Source organism: Gorilla gorilla, chromosome X (genome assembly GCF_029281585.2).
Source record: "Gorilla gorilla gorilla isolate KB3781 chromosome X, NHGRI_mGorGor1-v2.1_pri, whole genome shotgun sequence".
In the NCBI taxonomy this organism is placed as follows: Eukaryota; Metazoa; Chordata; class Mammalia; order Primates; family Hominidae; genus Gorilla; species Gorilla gorilla.
Genome location: NC_073247.2, coordinates 116,997,105 through 117,014,665, shown reverse-complemented (window position 1 = coordinate 117,014,665; position 17,561 = coordinate 116,997,105). Strand labels below are relative to the sequence as shown.

At 43.3% G+C, this 17,561-nt stretch overlaps 2 protein-coding genes across 3 annotated transcripts in view; one reads left to right on the top strand and one right to left on the bottom strand.

Moving 5' to 3' along the window:
• IL1RAPL2 (interleukin 1 receptor accessory protein like 2) overlaps window positions 1-17,561 on the bottom strand; it is a 1,227,386-nt gene that overhangs the window by 552,891 nt on the left and 656,934 nt on the right. The gene's annotated exons all lie outside the window — the stretch shown is intronic.
• On the top strand, window positions 4,238-6,012 carry TEX13A (testis expressed 13A). 2 transcript variants are annotated; one of them, XM_004064639.4, is made up of 3 exons: window positions 4,238-4,337; window positions 4,529-4,969; window positions 5,174-6,012. In XM_004064639.4, exons 2-3 carry the CDS (start codon window positions 4,535-4,537, stop codon window positions 5,969-5,971), a joined length of 1,233 nt encoding a protein of 410 aa, XP_004064687.2. In that variant the 5' UTR covers window positions 4,238-4,337; window positions 4,529-4,534; the 3' UTR covers window positions 5,972-6,012. The 2 variants fall into 2 exon arrangements, with proteins under 2 accessions (XP_004064687.2, XP_004064686.2); XM_004064638.4 differs by having other exon boundaries at window positions 4,503-4,969.

Below are 17,561 nucleotides of genomic sequence, written 5' to 3'. Positions count from 1 at the left end.
ATGGTAATCTGAGACACATCATGCTACAAACAGAAAGGTCTTCATAAATCTTTGGAGAACCCTGATGTTTCTATTAAGAACAAGAACATAACTCACCTCCAGAAATCCTTCCCCAACCAATTTCACTGACTCTAATAACTATTTCTCACTTCCTCACTCTTTCTCTGTAAATATCAGATTACACTGATATTTTTGCATCTGTCAATATGTTATTTCATAGTTATTATCATAGAATTCACAAAGGTTTGGCCTTATTTCCTGGGTCACAATGCAAAACACAGAGTTTTCTTTACATATGATTACCTTTCTTCATACAGTAAATATCAGATTATTTCCCCGTCTTTGTGTTGAAAATTGTATAACTTAGTTGTCTCACCAAATAAGCTGTCATATCCTATGCTTCCATGATCTATTTTCTGACTCCTGGTGGTAGAATTCTCTACTGTGTCAGAGATCTTGAAAGACTAGTCAGTATTCAAAATTTCTACTTGTTCCTCTAATTTCATTCTGTGATCCCCTATCATCTGGCACCTGCCTCACCATTCTATTGATTCTCATCACTTGAATCACTAAGGATATCTTATTTGCTAAATCTAATGACCTTTTGTTCACCCTCATCCTATGTAACCTCTGTGCATTATATGAAACTAGTAACACTCTTTTTACCTTCCAAATCTCTCCTTAGGTCTAAAATATCTCCCTTTTTTGATTGTCTACTTCTCTGACTACTCCTACTGCTTGTTCTCCCTTATCCTATCCCTAAAGGTATTTGCTACCCTTTCCAAGACCTCGGGATTCCTTCCTCTGTTTTTTTGTCCTGCTTATTCTCTCCTTCCAACCTTCATCTCCAGCAATTTTATTGAAGCACAAGGTCTTAGCCACAAACTGAGCACTGAAAACACCCAAATTTATAATACATACCTCTAGTTTTGTCCTCTCACCTAACTTCCAGCCCAGTACAGCCATTCAACTATAATTCAATATAACTATCACAAAGGCATTTGTCAATCCAAAACTGCATTTATTATCTCCTCTCTATAGTCTATTTTTCCTCATATCTATTACGATTTGAGGCATCACTTGTCACAAAACCTAGTTTCTCAAGTCAAATGCCTCAAAATCATTTTCCGCTCCAACACCCATATTTATTTCTCATATATTAATACAATTGGTTAACAAGTCATGCTAACTGTATGTCAAAAATCTCTTGTTATCTGACATCTCATCGAGGTCCTGCCACAGTTCAAGCCCTAATCATGTTTTGTCTGCACTGTTGAAGGAACCTCTTAACAGGTTTCTCTGTCTTCACTTTCTCCCTCCTCCAGGCTGCTAAAAGAAACAATTTACTTTTAATTTCCTAAAAGTGTTTATAAGCAGAAGTGGGAGAATGGCAGTATAAAGAGACAACTAATCACAAACTGAAGTTCATGTTTAAAGTATTTTAGAGGGAATAAAAGAGATAAGGTAAAAGATGTTCTGAACTTGTCATCTGAAAAGATGACAAGAACACAAAGGAGTAAGGGGGACAACTATAAAATCACCAATGGTAGCACACAGCTGTAGAAAGGAGGAGATCCATGAAGGCAGGCCACGGTTCTGTCCTCAGCCCTCTACTCTTCTTGCTCCATATTCTGTCCCTCAGTTATTTCAACCACTGCTAAATACAGCTTTCACCTCTCAATACTACATCTTCAGCTCTGATGTCTCTCCTAAGTTCTAGACTCATATATCAAACTGCCTACTAAGTATCTCCACCAGGATGCCCAACAGGTATTTTTTTTTTTTTTTGAGACTGAGTCTCGCTCTGTTGCCCAGGCTGGAGTGTAGTGGCATGATCTCGGCTCACTGCAACCTCTGCCTCCCAGGTACAAGCTATTCTTGTGCCTCAGCCTCCCAAGTAGCTGGGACTACAGGCGTGTGCCATTACGCCCAGCTAATTTTTGTATTTTTAGTAGACACAGGATTTTGCCATGTTTGCTAGGCTGGTCTCCATCTCCTGACCTCAGGTGATCCACCCACCACAGCCTCCCAAAGTGCTAGGATTACAGGTGTGAGCCACCACACATGGCCCCAACAGGTATTTTAATGTTAGTATGTCTAAAGGTGAACTCATCCCAAAAAATTCTTCTTCATTCTCCAACTAAGTCAATAACAGGGCTATCTACTTAGTCCCCTATACCAGAAACCTGGGCATTATCCTCAGCATTCCCTCATCCTTGTCCCTGACATCCCTATGCATTCTATCTACCAAATGGCTCTCTACACTCTTCTCTCCATCCCTATTTCCACTGCTTTAGTTTACTTCTTGAATTGCTTTAGCATTTCCCTAATGGGTCTTCCTGACTCCAGTCTCTCCCCCTTTCCTCACCACTCTCTTTTCTACATTATCTTCTGGATGCTCTTTCTATAGAAGTCACTCTAGAATAAGCCAAAACATGAACCCTTTCCACTGATGGCTGATAAATAAAATATACAAGCTGAGAAGGAAAGAAATCACAAAACAGCATCTAAAAACAGCATTTAAATGGTGGGACTTTATGCCTCTGGGGTTTAACTACCTTCTTAGGTAATATTTTAATGCTTGATTTATTGTCTTTTTCCTCTCTAATTATCTGACATAGGACCCTTAGAGAAGAAATATTGTCTTTTTAAATGTAGTTCATAGAATAGAACATAATGCCCATATAATAAAAAATGAATGCTCTGATTTTTCAGAAGGGAAAATAACTTAAAACCCCAAAATCAGTGTATCCCTGTATGGCTTAGTCACTTAGGTACATAAATGATGGTGGATAACAGAGTGGAGAGAGTTAAATTAGAATGGTATCCTGGGGTGAGATTCTAATGTCAGGACAAGGAGTGTGTCACAAGGATCCATCAAATGATTTTAAGCTTAAGAGAAACATGATCATAGGAAAGATTAGGAAGTGATTAGGGATTATGAAGAAATTAAAGACAGGAAGATTATTTGAGAAGCAACATGGACATTCCCTAAGTGGGCATGGATGTCTTAGAAGTTTCTGAGGTCACAGCAACAAGATTTTGTCTCTTAGTTGACTTGTTTTTAAGGGTCAGTATGAAGGGTAGGTAACTTAAAAATTTGATTTTGAGGTTTCCGTATTGGACAACATAGGAATTTAGGAGGGGAATCATCTCCTGCATACATTAAAATAAGCAAGAGGCCATTAGTTTGAAGCTGTTTCCATACTTTGAGTTCCTATCTAACAAACCGCAAACTAACTTAGCATGTAAACAGACTGAAACTTAACATAAGCTGTACAAAAGACAGCCTAATTTCAGCCAAACACAACTAGCCAGGCTCCAGCTAATTACAGGCAGTCAAGTGATGAGACCATGTCCAAATAAGACAAATGCCTTGCTGTAGCCAATCAGGTGATTTTTCTCTTTTGTGTCCAAACTCAGCCTATAAAAATTCACTTCTCATGTTGCTGGGAATAGCTCTCTGAAACTCTTCTGGTTCTGAGTACTGACAAATTCATGACTCGTTTTTTTTTTTTTTGGTTGTTGTTTATGTGTAAACAAACTGTTAACGTTGTCTAACGTTTTTCTTTTAACAGGGGAAAGGGGGAGTCATATCATGAACATTCTGATTGTATGTGTCTGTAGGACATGTATGAAATGTGAATCTAGATTGGGAGTTTGACATCTACAGGCCAAATCATACCAACTGCCTGGTTTTATAAATGAACTTTTATTAGAACATGGCCATGGTCATTTCTTCAGGTATTATTTATGGCTGCTTTTGTGCTACAAGTAGTTGGGATAATCTTTTGCCCACAAAGCCTCAAATGCCTGCTATCTTGCCCGTTTCAGAAAAAGGTCACTAACCTGTATACTAGGATTTAGGAGTCTGGAAAATGAACTGCAGAATTTTCATGGGTTGGGGGGCTTTTTCATGTTCTAGAACATACCCATTATTCCCCCTTCAACCTCTAGGAGGGTCCCTACTAGCCGTTGGCGTGGGACAAACCATTGTGAAGAGGGAGGGATACATGGGACTTTTTTGACTTGATTATAAGGCTTAATTTTCTTGGTTCTAAGTCTTTTCTGACCACTCCTGTTTCTTCTGACCTTTAAGGGCTCCCAACCATGTGACAGGTTCCCTTACATCCCAATGGAGTGGCAGGGGCCTTCCTCACTCACTCCCTTCCACCCCTGGTATCTCTGGAAATTGGAACAGTCCCAGAGTAAAAGCCGACGTTGGCGCTGAGTCTTCCTTTCCCCGGAACCTTAGGAGGGAGAGAGATCTTCCTCTCTCTTCGGGCGTGTTAAGACAGCGGGGTTGGCCTGTACTTCCTCTGGCCCTGGCTGAAGAGGTGAGGCCTGGTGGGAGGTGTCCTAGGGTAGGACAAGCCTGTCAGGGGGTCATTAGGATGGTCTTGTCAGAGCGGGTAGGGCGGGGACAAGAGGGCGGGAGAAGACAGATGAGGGGAGGGGCTAAGGGGGAGGAAAGGAACCTATTGGCTGCTCCATCCACACAGGGCTAGTGAAACCGTTAAACCCCTAGGCGATCATGGCCTTGAGACCTGAGGACCCCAGTAGTGGGTTCCGGCACGGAAACGTGGTGGCCTTCATCAACGAGAAAATGGCCAGGCACACGAAAGGCCCCGAGTTCTACTTCGAGAATATATCCTTATCCTGGGAGGAGGTGGAAGACAAGCTGAGGGCCATACTGGAGGACAGCGAGGTGCCCAGTGAGGTCAAAGAGGCCTGCACCTGGGGCAGCCTGGCCTTGGGCGTGCACTTTGCCCACAGGCAGGCACAGCTACAAAGGCACAGGGTGCGGTGGCTGCACGACTTCGCCAAACTGCACCAATCAGCCGCACAGGCCTTGGCATCAGACCTGAAGGAGCTCAGGGAGCAGCAGGAGACGGAACGCAAGGAGGCGGCCTCCCGGCTAAGAATGGCCCAGACCAGCCTCGTGGAGGTGCAGAAAGAGAGAGACAAGGTGAGTTGGAAGCCGCTCCATGCAGTAAGATCCCTCAACTGGTCCCTACCCAGTACCACTGCCCCGCCCCATTCCCACCCCTCTCCACCCTGCTCCATGGCTTCGCCCTGCCCCGCCCTTCCCACCTGGTAGCTCCGTCCTACCCTGCTTAGTGCTCCCGCCTTGCCCCCAGAACACACCTCAGCCCTGCCCACTTCTCTCCAGGAGCTGGTGTCTCCCCGTGAGTTGGAGCAGGGGGCAGGGTGGCCAGGCCTGGCCACTGCCGGAGGGGTTTGCACAGAAGGAGCAGCTGAGGAGGAAGAAGAGGCGGCGGTGGCTGCTGCTGGTGCTGCTGGAGGAAAAGGAGCAGAAGAAGAGCAGAGGGATGTGGAGGTTGTGGCTGCCCCTGTAGAGGCCATGGCTCTCCCTGTGGAGGCTGGGGCTGCCCCCATGGAGACCCAGTTCCCCCACGTGGAGGCCAGGGCTGCCTCCATGGAGACCACAGAGGATCTGGAGAGAATCCTCCTGCAGCTCCTTGGAGATGCTGATCAGGAAAAGTACACCTATTGGGGGCAGAAGGAGGGAGATCTCAGGTCGGTCGAAACAGCCACATCTTATTTCTCTGGAAGCACGAACCCCTGGTCCAGAGCCTCACCAGAACCTCTTCCTGTCCAGCTCCCTGCCTCATACTCATACTCATACTCAAGCCCTTTTTCCTCCTTCTCAGACATACCCACTATATCCCCTCCACAAGCAACAGTCACAGCACCAGTTCCGCCTCAGCTGCCTTCCGACTGGGAGGCCTTTGATACTAGCCTGTGGTCTGATGGGGGGCCCCACAGAATAGACCCTCAGGAGCACCCAAGAGACAGGAGATACTCCGAACCTCATCAGCAAAGAAGACCTCCAGTATATCGCAGGCCAGGGGACTGGGACTGCCCTTGGTGTAACGCTGTGAATTTTTCACGGAGGGATACTTGCTTCGACTGTGGGAAGGGAATCTGGCTGCAAAAACCTCATTGAGTGCAGAAATGCAAAATAGAACCGAAGCATGTATATCTCGATGGCGAATTAATTTTCAGAGGGCAGGCTTGTGGTGGCAGGGGCCGGGGTGGTAGGGGAAGAAGGCTGGGAAGAGTGGGGGAAGGAGGTGAGACAATGGTACCTTTACGAATAACTTCAGAGATAGGGGTGGTGACTGGAGGAGGGGGAGGAAAGTAGGGGTTGTGAAAGAGGTGTAGAAGTGGGGTGGTGGCCAGGGGAGGTATAGACTGGGGTGGGGAGAGAGAGACACAGAGAGACAGACATGTTTTGGTGACCCCCTTTGTATTCCAGAGCACTTGCACTCAATACCCGAGAAGTGCTGCAGCTTTTATTTGTGTATGTCTCACTCTCTCTCTCTCTCCCTGCCCTAGTGTCAGGTAAAAGAGGCAACCATGTATATAACACCCCACCCTCTACTCACATCTAGGCCTTAGATGATTGGAGCAGGAGTGGATATTTGGCCCATCCAGAGCCAAATGGATTTTTCATGCTAGACACTCTGAACAGAGAGGCCGATTCCATGATGTTGAGCAATGAAGCTGTAGGCCACTTGGAGTTGGGGCCAGGACCAGAGCCATGGATGCTGAGGCCACTGCTGAGGCTTGGCCCTGGCTGTGGAGGAATAGAACTGGGTGCTTTCCAGAGGCAAGTGTCTTTGGGAGTCACTGGTACGTGGTTCCAGGGAGCAGACAGGCACAGAGGAATCATCCTGTGACTCCAGAGAGATAGAGAGAGCAGCAGCACAACCATTTTTCACTTCCTACAGTTGTGCTACATGAAAATCCCCTTTACACAGAACCTCTTTTCTTTAGCTAACTTGAGTGGGTGGACAGATTTTTTTTTTAAGTTCTGGGATACATGTGCAGAACGTGTAGGTTTGTTACATAGGTATACATGTGCCATGGTGGTTTGCTGTACCTATCAACCCGTCATCTAGGTTTTAAGCTCCGCATGTGTTAGGTATTTGTCCTAATGCTCTCCCTCTCCTCACACCCCATCCCCTGACAGGCCCCAGTGTGTGATGTCCTCCTCCCTGTGTCCATGTGTTCTCATTTTTCACCTCACACTTATGAGTGAGAATATGCAGTGTTTGGTTTTCTGTTCCTGTATTTGCTGAGAATGATGGCTTCCAGCTTCATCCATGTCCCTGCAAAGAACATGAACTCATTCTTTTTATGGCTGCATAGTATTCCATGGTGTATATGTGCCACATTTTCTTAATCCAATCTATCATTCTTGGACATTTGGGTTGGTTCCAAGTCTTTGCTATTGTGAATAGTGCCACAATAAACATACGTGTGCATGTGTCTTTGTAGCAGCATGTTTTATAATCCTTTGGGTATATACCCAGTAATGGGATGGCTGGGTCAAATGGTATTTCTAGTTCTACATCCCTGAGGAATTGCCACACTGACTTCCACAATGGTTGAACTAGTTTACAGTCCCACCAACAGTGTAAAAGTGTTCCTGTTTCTCCACATCCTCTCCAGCACCTGTTGTTTCCTGACTTTTTAATGATCGCCATTCTAACTGGTGTGAGGTGGTATCTCATTGTGGTTTTGATTTGCATTTCCCTGATGGCCAGTGATGATGAGCATTTTTTCATGTGTTGGCTGCATAAATGTCTTCTTTTGAGAAGTGTCTGTTCATATCCTTTGCCCACTTGTTGATGGGGTTGTTTGTTTTTTTCTTGTAAATTTGTTGGAGTTCATTGTAGATTCTGGATATTAGCCCTTTGTCAGATGAGTAGATTGCAAAATTTTTCTCCCATTCTGTAGGTTGCCTGTTCACTCTGATGGTAGTTTCTTTTGCTGTGCAGAAGCTCTTTAGTTTAATTAGATCCCATTTGTCAATTTTGGCTTTTGTTGCCATTGCTTTTGGTGTTTTAGACATGAAGTCCTTGCCCATGCCTATGTGCTGAATGGCATTGCCTAGGTTTTCTTCTAGGGTTTTTATGGTTTTAGGTCTAACATTTAAGTCTTTAATCCATCTTGAATTAATTTTTGTATAAGGTGTAAGGAAGGGATCCAGTTTCAGTTTTCTGCATATGGCTATCCAGTTTTCCCAGCACCATTTATTAAATAGGGAATTCTTTCTCCATTGCTTGTTTTTGTGAGGTTTGTCGAAGATCAGATGGTTGTAGATGTGTGGTGTTATTTCTGAGGTCTCTGTTCCATTCCACTGGTCTATATATCTGTTTTGGTACCAGTACCATGCTGTTTTTGTTACTGTAGCCTTGTAGTATAGTTTGAGGTCAGGTAGTGTGATGCCTCCAGTTTTGTTCTTTTTGCTTAGGATTGTCTTGGCTATGCAGGCCCTTTTTTGGTTCCATATGAAATTTAAAGTAGTTTTTTTTTCTAATTCAGTGAAGAAAGTAACTGGTAGCTTGATGGGAATAGCACTGAATCTATAAATTACTTTGGGCAGTATGGCCACTTTCGCAATATTGATTCTTCCTATCCATGAGCATGGAATGTTTTTCCATTTGTGTCTTCTCTTATTCTCTTGAGCAGTGGTTTGTAGATCTCCTTGAAGACACCCCTTGTAAGTTGTATTCCTAGGTATTTTATTCTCTTTGTAGTCATTGTGAATGGGAGTTCACTCATGATTTGGCTCTCTGCTTGACTATTGTTGGTGTATAGGAATGCTTGTGATTTTTGCACATTGCTTTTGTATCCTGAGACTTTGCTGAAGTTGCTTATCAGCTTAAGGGGTTTTTGGGCTGAGACGATGGGGTTTTCTAAATGTACAATCATGTCGTCTGCAAACAGAGACAATTTGACTTCCTCTCTTCCTATTAGAATGCGCTTCATTTCTTTCTCTTGCTTGATTGCCCTGGCCAGAACTTCCAACACTGTGTTGAATAGGAGTGGTGAGAGGGCATCCTTGTCTTATGTGAGTTTTCAAAGGGAATGCTTCCAGCTTTTGCCCATTCAGTATGATATTGGTTATGGGTTTGTCATAAATAGCTCTCATTATTTTGAGATATGTTCCATCACCCCCTAGTTTATTGAGAGTTTTTATCATGAAGGGGTGTTGAATTTTATCGAAGGCCTTTTCTGTGTATATTAAGATAATCATGTGGTTTTTGTCATTGGTTCTGTTTATGTGATGGATTACATTTATTGATTTGCATATGTTGAACCAGGCTTGCATCCCAGGGATAAAGCTGACTTGATCGTGGTGGATAAGCTTTTTGATGTGCTGCTGGATTTTGTTTGCCAGTATTTTCTTGAGGATTTTCACATCGATGTTCTTCAGGGATATTGGCCTGAAATTTTCTCTTTTTGTTGTGTCTCTGCCAGGTTTTGGTATCAGGATGATGCTGCCCTCATAAAATGAGTTAGAGAGGATTCCCTCTTTTTCTATTCATTGGAATAGTTGCAGAAGAAATGGTACCAGCTCCTCTTTGTACCTCTGGTAGAATTCGGCTGTGAATCCGTCTGGTCCTGGGCTTTTTTTGGTTGGTAGACTATTAATTACTGCCTCAATTTCAGAACTTGTTATTGGTCTATTCAGGGATTCGACTTCTTCCTGGTTTAGTCTTGGGAGGGTGTATGTGTCCAGGAATTTATCCATTTCTTCTAGATTTTCTAGTTTATTTGCATAGAGGTGTTTATAGTATTCTCTGTTGGTAGTTTGCATTTCTGTGGTTTCAGTGGTAATATCCCCTGTATCATTTTTTATTGTGTCTACTTGATTCTTCTCTTTTCTTCTTCATTAGTCCAGCTAGTGGTCCATCTGTTTTGTTAATCTTTTCAAAAAATCAGCTCCTGGATTCATTGATTTTTTGAAGGGTTTTTTGTGTCTCTATCTCCTTCAGTTCTGCTCTGATCTTAGTTATTTCTTGTCTTCTGCTAGCTTTTGAATTTGTTTGCTCTTGCTTCTCTAGTTCTTTTAATTGTGATGTTAGGGTTTTGATTTCAGATCTTTCCAGCTTTCTGTTGTGAGCATTTAGTGTTATACATTTCCCTCTTAACACTGCTTCAGCTGTGTCCCAGAGATTCTGGTACATTGTCTCTTTGTTCTCATTGGTTTCAAATAACTTCATTTCTGCCGTAATTTCGTTATTTACCCAGGAGAAGGTTGTTCAATTTCCATGTAGTTGTGCGATTTTGAGTGAGTTTCTTAACCCTGAGTTCTAATTTGATTGCACTGTGGTCCGAGAGACTGTTATGATTTCCATTCTTTTGCATTTGCTAGGGAGTGTTGTACTAGCAATTATGTGGTCAATTTTAGAATATGTGCTATGTGGCACTGAGAAGAATGTATATTCTGTTGATTTGAGGTGGACAGTTCTGTAGATGTCTATTAGGTCCATTTGGTTCAGAGCTGAGTTCAGTTCCTGAATATCTTTGTTAATTTTCTGTCTCATTGATCTGTCTAATATTGATAGTGGGGTGTTAATGTCTCCCACTATTACTGTGTGGAAGTCTAAGTCTCTTTGCAGGTCTTTAAGAACTTGTTTCATGAATCTGTGTGCTCCTATATTGGGTGCATATATATTTAGGATAGTTAGCTCTTCTTGTTGCATTGATCCCTTTACCATTATGTAATGCCCTTCTTTGTCTTTTTTTTTATCTTTGTTGGTTTAAACTCTGTTTTATCAGAGACTAGGATTGCAACCCTTGCTTCTTTTTGCTTTCCATTTGCTTAGTAAATATTCCTCCATCCCTTTATTTTGAGCCTATGTGTGTCTTTGCACATGAGATGGGCCTCCTGAATACAGCATACTGATGGGTCTTGACTTTTTATCTAGTTTGCCAGTCTATGTCTTTTAATTGGGGCATTTAGCCCATTTACATTTAAGTTTAGTATTGTTATGTGTGAATTTGATCCTGTCATCATGATGCTGGCTGGTTATTTTGCACATGAGTTGATGCAGTTTATTCATAGAGGTCTTTATATTTTGGTGTGTTTTTGCAGTGGCTGGTACTGGTTTTTCCTTTCCATATTTAGTACTTCCTTCAGGATCTCTTGTAAGGCAGGGCCTGATGGTGACAAAATCCCTCAGCATTTGCTTGTCTGTAAAGGATTTTATTTCTCCTTTGCTTATGAATCTTAGCTTGGCTGGATATGAAATTCTGGGTTGAAAATTCTTTTAAGAATGTTGAATATTGGCCCCCACTCTCTTCTGGCTTGTAGGGTTTCTGCAGAGAGATCTGCTGTTAGTCTGATGGGCTTCCCTTTGTAGGTAACCTGACCTTTCTCTCTGGCTGCCCTTAATATTTTTTCCGTTTCAACCTTGGAGAATCTGACGATTATGTGTCTTGTGGTTACTCTTCTCGAAGAGTATCTTAGTGGTGTTCTCTATATTTCCTGAACTTGAATGTTGGCCTGTCTTGCTAGGTTGGGGAAGTTCTCCTGGATAATGTCCTGAAGCATTTTTTCCAACTTGGTTCCATTCTCCCCATCACTTTCAGGTACACCAATCAATCATAGGTTTGGTCTTTTCACATAGTCCCATATTTGTTGGAGGCTTTGTTCATTCCTTTTTATTCTTTTTTCTCTAATCTTGTCTTCATGCCTTATTTCAGTAAGTTGATGTTCAATCTCTCATATCGTTTCTTCTGCTTGATCAGTTTGGCTACTGATACTTGTGTATGCTTCACAAAGTTCTTGTGCTGTGTTTTTCAGCTCCATCAGGTCATTTATGTTCCTCTCTAAACTGGTTATTCTAGTTAGCAGTTTCTGTAACCTTTTATCAGGTTCTTAGCTTATTTGCATTGGGTTAGAACATGCTCCTTTTGCTCAGAGGAGTTTGTTATTACCCACCTCCTGAAGCCTACTTCTGTCAATTTGTCAATCTCATTCTCCATCCAGTTTTGTGCCCTTGCTGGAGAGGAGTTGCAATCACTTGGAGAAGAGGAATTCTGGCTTTTGGAATTTTCAGCATTTTTGCACTGATTTTTCCTCATCTCTGTGGATTTATCCACGTTTAATCTTTGAGGTTGATAACTTTTGGATGGGGTGTTTGTGTGGGGCTCCTTGATACTGATGTTGATGTTGTTGGTTTCTGTTTGTTAGTTTTTCTTCTAACAGTCACGTCCCTCTTCTGCAGGTCTGCTGCAGTTTGCTGGAGGTCCACTCCAGACCCTTTTCACCTGGGTATCACCAGTGGAGGCTGCAGGACAGCAAAAATTGCTGCCTGCTCCTTCCTCTGGAGGTTTCATCCCAGAAGGGTACCAACCTGATGCCAGCTGGAGCTCTCCTGTATGAGGTGTCTGTCAACCCTTGTTAGGAGGTTTCTCCCAGTCAGAAGGCATGGGGGTCCGGGACCCACTTGAAGAGGCAGTCTGTCCCTTACCAGAGCTAGTGTGCTGTGCTGGGAGAGTCCCTCTTGTCAGGATCAGCTGCTCTCTTCAGAGCCGGCAGGCAGGAACAATTAAGTCCACTGAAGCTGCACTCACAGCCGCCCTTTCCCTGAGGTGCTCTGTCCCAGGGAGATGGGGGTTTTGTCTGTAAGTCCCTGACAGGGGCTTTTACTTTTCCCTCAGAGATGCCCTGCCCAGTGAGTAGGAATCTAGAGAAGCAGCCTGGCCACAGCCGCTTTGCCACACTGTGGTGAATTCACCCAGTCCATACCTCCCAGCTTCCTTAGCACTGTCAGGGGAAAACTGCCTACTAAAGCCTCAGTAACGGCGAACACCCCTCCGCCAACCAAGCTTGACCATCCCAGGTTGGCTTCAGACTGCTGTGCTGGCAGTGAGAATTTCAAGCCAGTGGTTCTTAGCTTGCTGGGCTCTGCGGGAGTGGGACCTGCTGAGCGAGACCACTTGGCTCCCTGGCTTCAGCCCCCTTTCCAGGGGAGTGAGCGGTTCTGTCTTGCTTGGGTTCCAGGTGCCACTGGGGTTTGAAAAAATACTCCTGCAGCTAGCTCAGTGTCTGCCCAAACAGCTGCCCAGTTTTGTGCTTGAAACCCAGGGCCCTGGTGGTGTAGGCACACAAGGGAAATCTCCTGATCTGCAGATTACAAAAACCGTGGGAAAAGCGTAGTAACCCAGCTGGGTAGCATTGTCTCTCACAGCTTCCCTTGGCTTGGGGAGTGAGATCCTGGCCTCTTGCACTTCCTGGGTGAAGTGACGCCTCACCCTGCCTCTGCTCACCCTCCATGGGTTGGACCCACTGCCTAACCAGTCCTGTTGAGATGAACTGGGTACCTCAGTTAGAAATGCAGAAATCACCTGCCTTCTTCATTGTTCTCGCTGGGAGCTGTGGACCAGAGCTGTTCCTATTCGGTCATCCTGGCGCCTCCCCATCAGATTATTTTTATGTCAGAAATTGGTACCAGGAGAGCAGTTGCAAATAAGAGACCATCAAATAATATGTTCGAACCAGCTGGGGAGTTGCATCAGGGTATGGTGAGTAGTGGAGATTCCTGCATTCCAGGAGTCTCTAGGAATGAACTGGATAGAAAGTTCATTCATGTTCTGAGTGAGTTATATCATGACAAACAATCAAAACAGGCCTGGGGTTAACCCCAGGTTTATGATTGACTCAAATCGACATGGCAGTGCTTTGCTACTCCTGAGGGAATCCTTCAGGGCTACATACAGAGGATGCCAGCACCAGCTCCAGGCGAGGACTACTATGACTCTACAGCCCTCATGACAGGAGAATCCTCCTCAATCCCAAGTGAGCAGAACCAGGGACAGTCAGATTTGAACAGAGAACTCCTGCCACTGCCAAGGAGGTGAGTCAGCAACTGATAGTGTTCAGAGGGTTTCCTAGTTTAAGACCATGGGCAAAAGCACGGTGCCATCATCCTGAGGGAATTTCTCTTCCAACCCACCACCATGATAAATGTAGGAGGAAAATCTAGCTACAAAGCTCTTAGTGAATTTAGAAATGTGAAACAGAACAGAAACATATCCCAGTAGGAAATCAACTTTCAGAGGGAGGGGTGAGGTGGGGGAGGATAGGAGTGGGTGGGGTCAAAAGGTGGGTGGCAGGTTGGTCTCCTTCTATCCCTTTGATGACTGTAAGCTGTGTTGATCAGGGGTACATGTATGTTTTAGCTCACAGGTGGAAGGATGGAGAGGAGTTAGACCTGAACCAGATTGAGACACAAATGGAGGAGCCTTGGACATCACCTGGGGCCTGTGGACCTAGTGACTAAGAAGCTATCATGGCCCTGGGACATCTCTGCAGCAGCTAGATGTGACATTAGTTTGTTTCCTGTTGAATCTATGACAGTCATTCAGGACTTGGGGCCAGTTCCCTAACTAGTTATTAAAGAGTTTGTACTTGTCAAAAATGTTCTTGGACTTGTTTATATCCTTCTAGGGCAGGGTTTCCCAATATTGGCATGCTTGACATTTGGGGCCATATGCTTTTTTATTTCTGGGGGCCATCCTGTGCATTGTAGGTTGTTTAGCAAAATCCCTAGCCTCAACTAACTGGATGCCCAGTAGTAGTGTACATTTCCCACCCCACCCAAACTGTGACAACGAAAAATCTCTCCAGATATTGCCAAATGTCCACTAGAGGGCAAAATCATTATGAGTTACCTAGGGAGGGTAGGCTCAGGGGTCAAATGATGGTAGGCAGTGGGACATTAGGGTATAGGGTGGAGTGAGGTAGAGTAGGGGGCATGAGATAGAGGGCCTTTACTTCTTTATATTCTTGTGTTTTGTGACAGTAAAGTAATTAAATGTTCACAGAAATACAAAACAATATAAAGAAGTTAATTTACTAGGTGGATGGGTTTGGAAAGGCCACTTCTTCCTCTGGAACAGAAGGGAAAAGGAGAGCAGACACTGTGTGGTAAGGGGGTGGGAACCCAAGGGGTTTCCTGCCTTTGTGTCTGTTAGACAAGGCACCTGAGGGTTAGTAAGGACCTAAGGTCAGGGTGGTGGTGGGACAGTGGTACCTTTAGGAATAACTTAGGGGATGGGGTGGAGACTGAAGGAGGGGGAGGAAAGGATCATCAAGCTGCATAAAAAACACGATTGGGGTAGGGCCCAACTGAAAGAAAATCAAAGGGGAGAGCAGTGGGACCCTAGGAGGGGGCACTAGAAAGGAAGGTGAATAATTCCAGGAAGGGAACCAGACACTCATCTCTCTGGTCCTACAAATTGTTTTCATAACTTTTTTTTTCAGTAAAACATTAAATCAGTTTGCTTGGATTTGGGTTTTATATTTGGCAGGATTATGGAAAGATATTAACATTTTCATGATTTCCTGTGTTATGCCTATTAAAGTTTTTTCTCTGTAAGTCCAGAGGAAAGGTTTTAATACATAAAAATTAATTCTACTTCCATCACTGAATATCCTCTACAAACCCAGCAGAAGCAATCTGACCTGACCTTTGAGCCCTTGAGTAAGCATGCTTAGTGAGATGGGCAGTTACAGAGGAAGACAGCTTTAAAAACAATGCTGCTGGGAGAAAGGCCCAGCTCTGATGGGTGAGAGAAGGGGATGGATATTTCATGGGGACCAATGCCTTGGTCAAAAACAGTGAGTTTTACCTCTAGAAAAGCTGTAATGGTCCTCTCTGGGCTTGCCATTTGAGATAACAACAAGCGAAGTGGTGAAAGGCAAAAACCAGAGAAGCCTTCATTGACCTCTTTTTTTCTGATCACCCATCCACATGCCAGGAAGTCAAACTTGGCTATACCTGTCTCTAAAATAATGGAAAGTAAAATTAAACTATATTTTATTTAGAAACAGCAGTGATTTTTTTTTATCTTTGTTTCATGTCATGTGGGATCAAAGTCAAAATTTGAGCAGAGTGTGTATATAGTGACATTACCTAATATAGAAGCTTCCCTAAATGCTTAAAAATCAGAATTTTCTGTGACTTTTTACCCTGCTGTAAAATACTGGCGTTGCCAATATTATTATTTGGACTGTCACCTCGTAAAATTGCCTTCCTGTCATCTATTTCTATTGGTAAAACAATATACTAAAAAATGATTCATGTGAGCAAAATGAAAATGTCCGGACCCTACTGATCTGAGGGTTTCAGCCAATAAGTCAACAATCAGTATGTATGGAAAGGCTGCCCTGTGTGTGGACAGTGTGCATGGTGCTTAAGTGGCAAGCTTTAGATTGAGCTTAAAAGGAGGAAAGATCTCTTGCTCAAGAGTAAAAGATAATAATGTAAATATGAAACATGGTCAAGCCACTTTCCTTGTAGGAAGTAAAGGGAAGGCACTGACAGGGGATCAGGATAACAGGAATAAAAAATTAAAAATGTATATACTATATCTCTATACTCAGGTAAGTGTATATTGCCTTAGTGTTGAAGAGTGAGATCTGGTCTGGAAACGAGTGTGTAGATTTGTATTGGCTTGGGTCTTGCTTGAATGTGATCAAGGCCCCAAGGTGGAAATATACATTACCCCTCTCACTTAGCTTTTCTCTGTCTCATATTTATAGATACAGACTATACCCATCAAATATTAATGAGCCATCCTACCAAGGTGGATCACTCTTCGGTGTGGTGAGAGAGTGGGGATGGTTCCATGTGAATTTATCAACACCTGTGAGAAAACTGGTTGGAGTACATGCTAAGACTAACAACGCTTCAGTCAGCAGCACTGCCTTTCTTTAATGAAGGTCAGGTCATAGAAGGGAATTTGCCTCCTTTAAATATACATTTTCTCTGTGGAAACATCATCTGCAAAAAACGTGCCTTATTACCTGACTGCAAGTTAAGGTGCTCATTAGTTGAGTCTTTTAGCTTCTTTTCTAAGAATTGCTCAATGTCTAAAATCTCATGTTTCAAAAACATCTGACACCTTCATAAAGCAAGTATTATTGTTAGGTTCATACTCAGAAAAAAACGCCTCGATAAATCGAGGTTCCGACCAAATTTACCTCCCTGTTTTTCCCTGTGCATGGCCCATGTTTTACTACCTCCTTGCCCTGGGACATTGTTTTATCTGCTTGGGAAGACCTCTACTATCACCACCTGTTTAGATCCTCAAGAGCCATCTCAAACAAGCACGATTCTATAAGACGAAAGCTATTTTTCCTACTTTTTACTGTACTATTACTTTATCTTTCGTATAGCACGTATCACTTTCCCTCATGTATGATGGAATAAAAGCCATCAAGTTAGTGTTTGCAGCTTTTCCCTTCTTCTTGCCTTCTAAACATAATTCTCTTTTTCACTGCATTGGTCTTTTTAAATGCAACAACTTTTACAAAGATCCTTGGTATGGCAGGTTAGTTCCTGAGATTTTATTGTGCAGAATAGGAGCAATGGGCAGAAAGAGCTGAAGAATTGCAAGAAGCACTGCTAGTTTAATTAAATTACATTGGAAAGGGCAAAAAAGAGCTTCTTGAAAGGAAAAAAGTGCTAGAGGATGAGAAAGGGCAAAAAGAGAAGAAACTTGTAGGGGATGCATTCCAGGAAGAGTTTTTTAGCAGGTAACAAGAGGAGCAATGAGAGAGGTTTCTGGGCAGCTGAAACATACAAGAGATACTAGGAGTGATAGTAATGTCAAACAATGATTTTTGTTGCTGTGGGTTACAAATGGGCTTATCTTTGATTTTTTCAAGGGACTATGGTAAATCTATCCTCAGACTTTAAAAAATATGTTTAGTTGCTAGACTATGT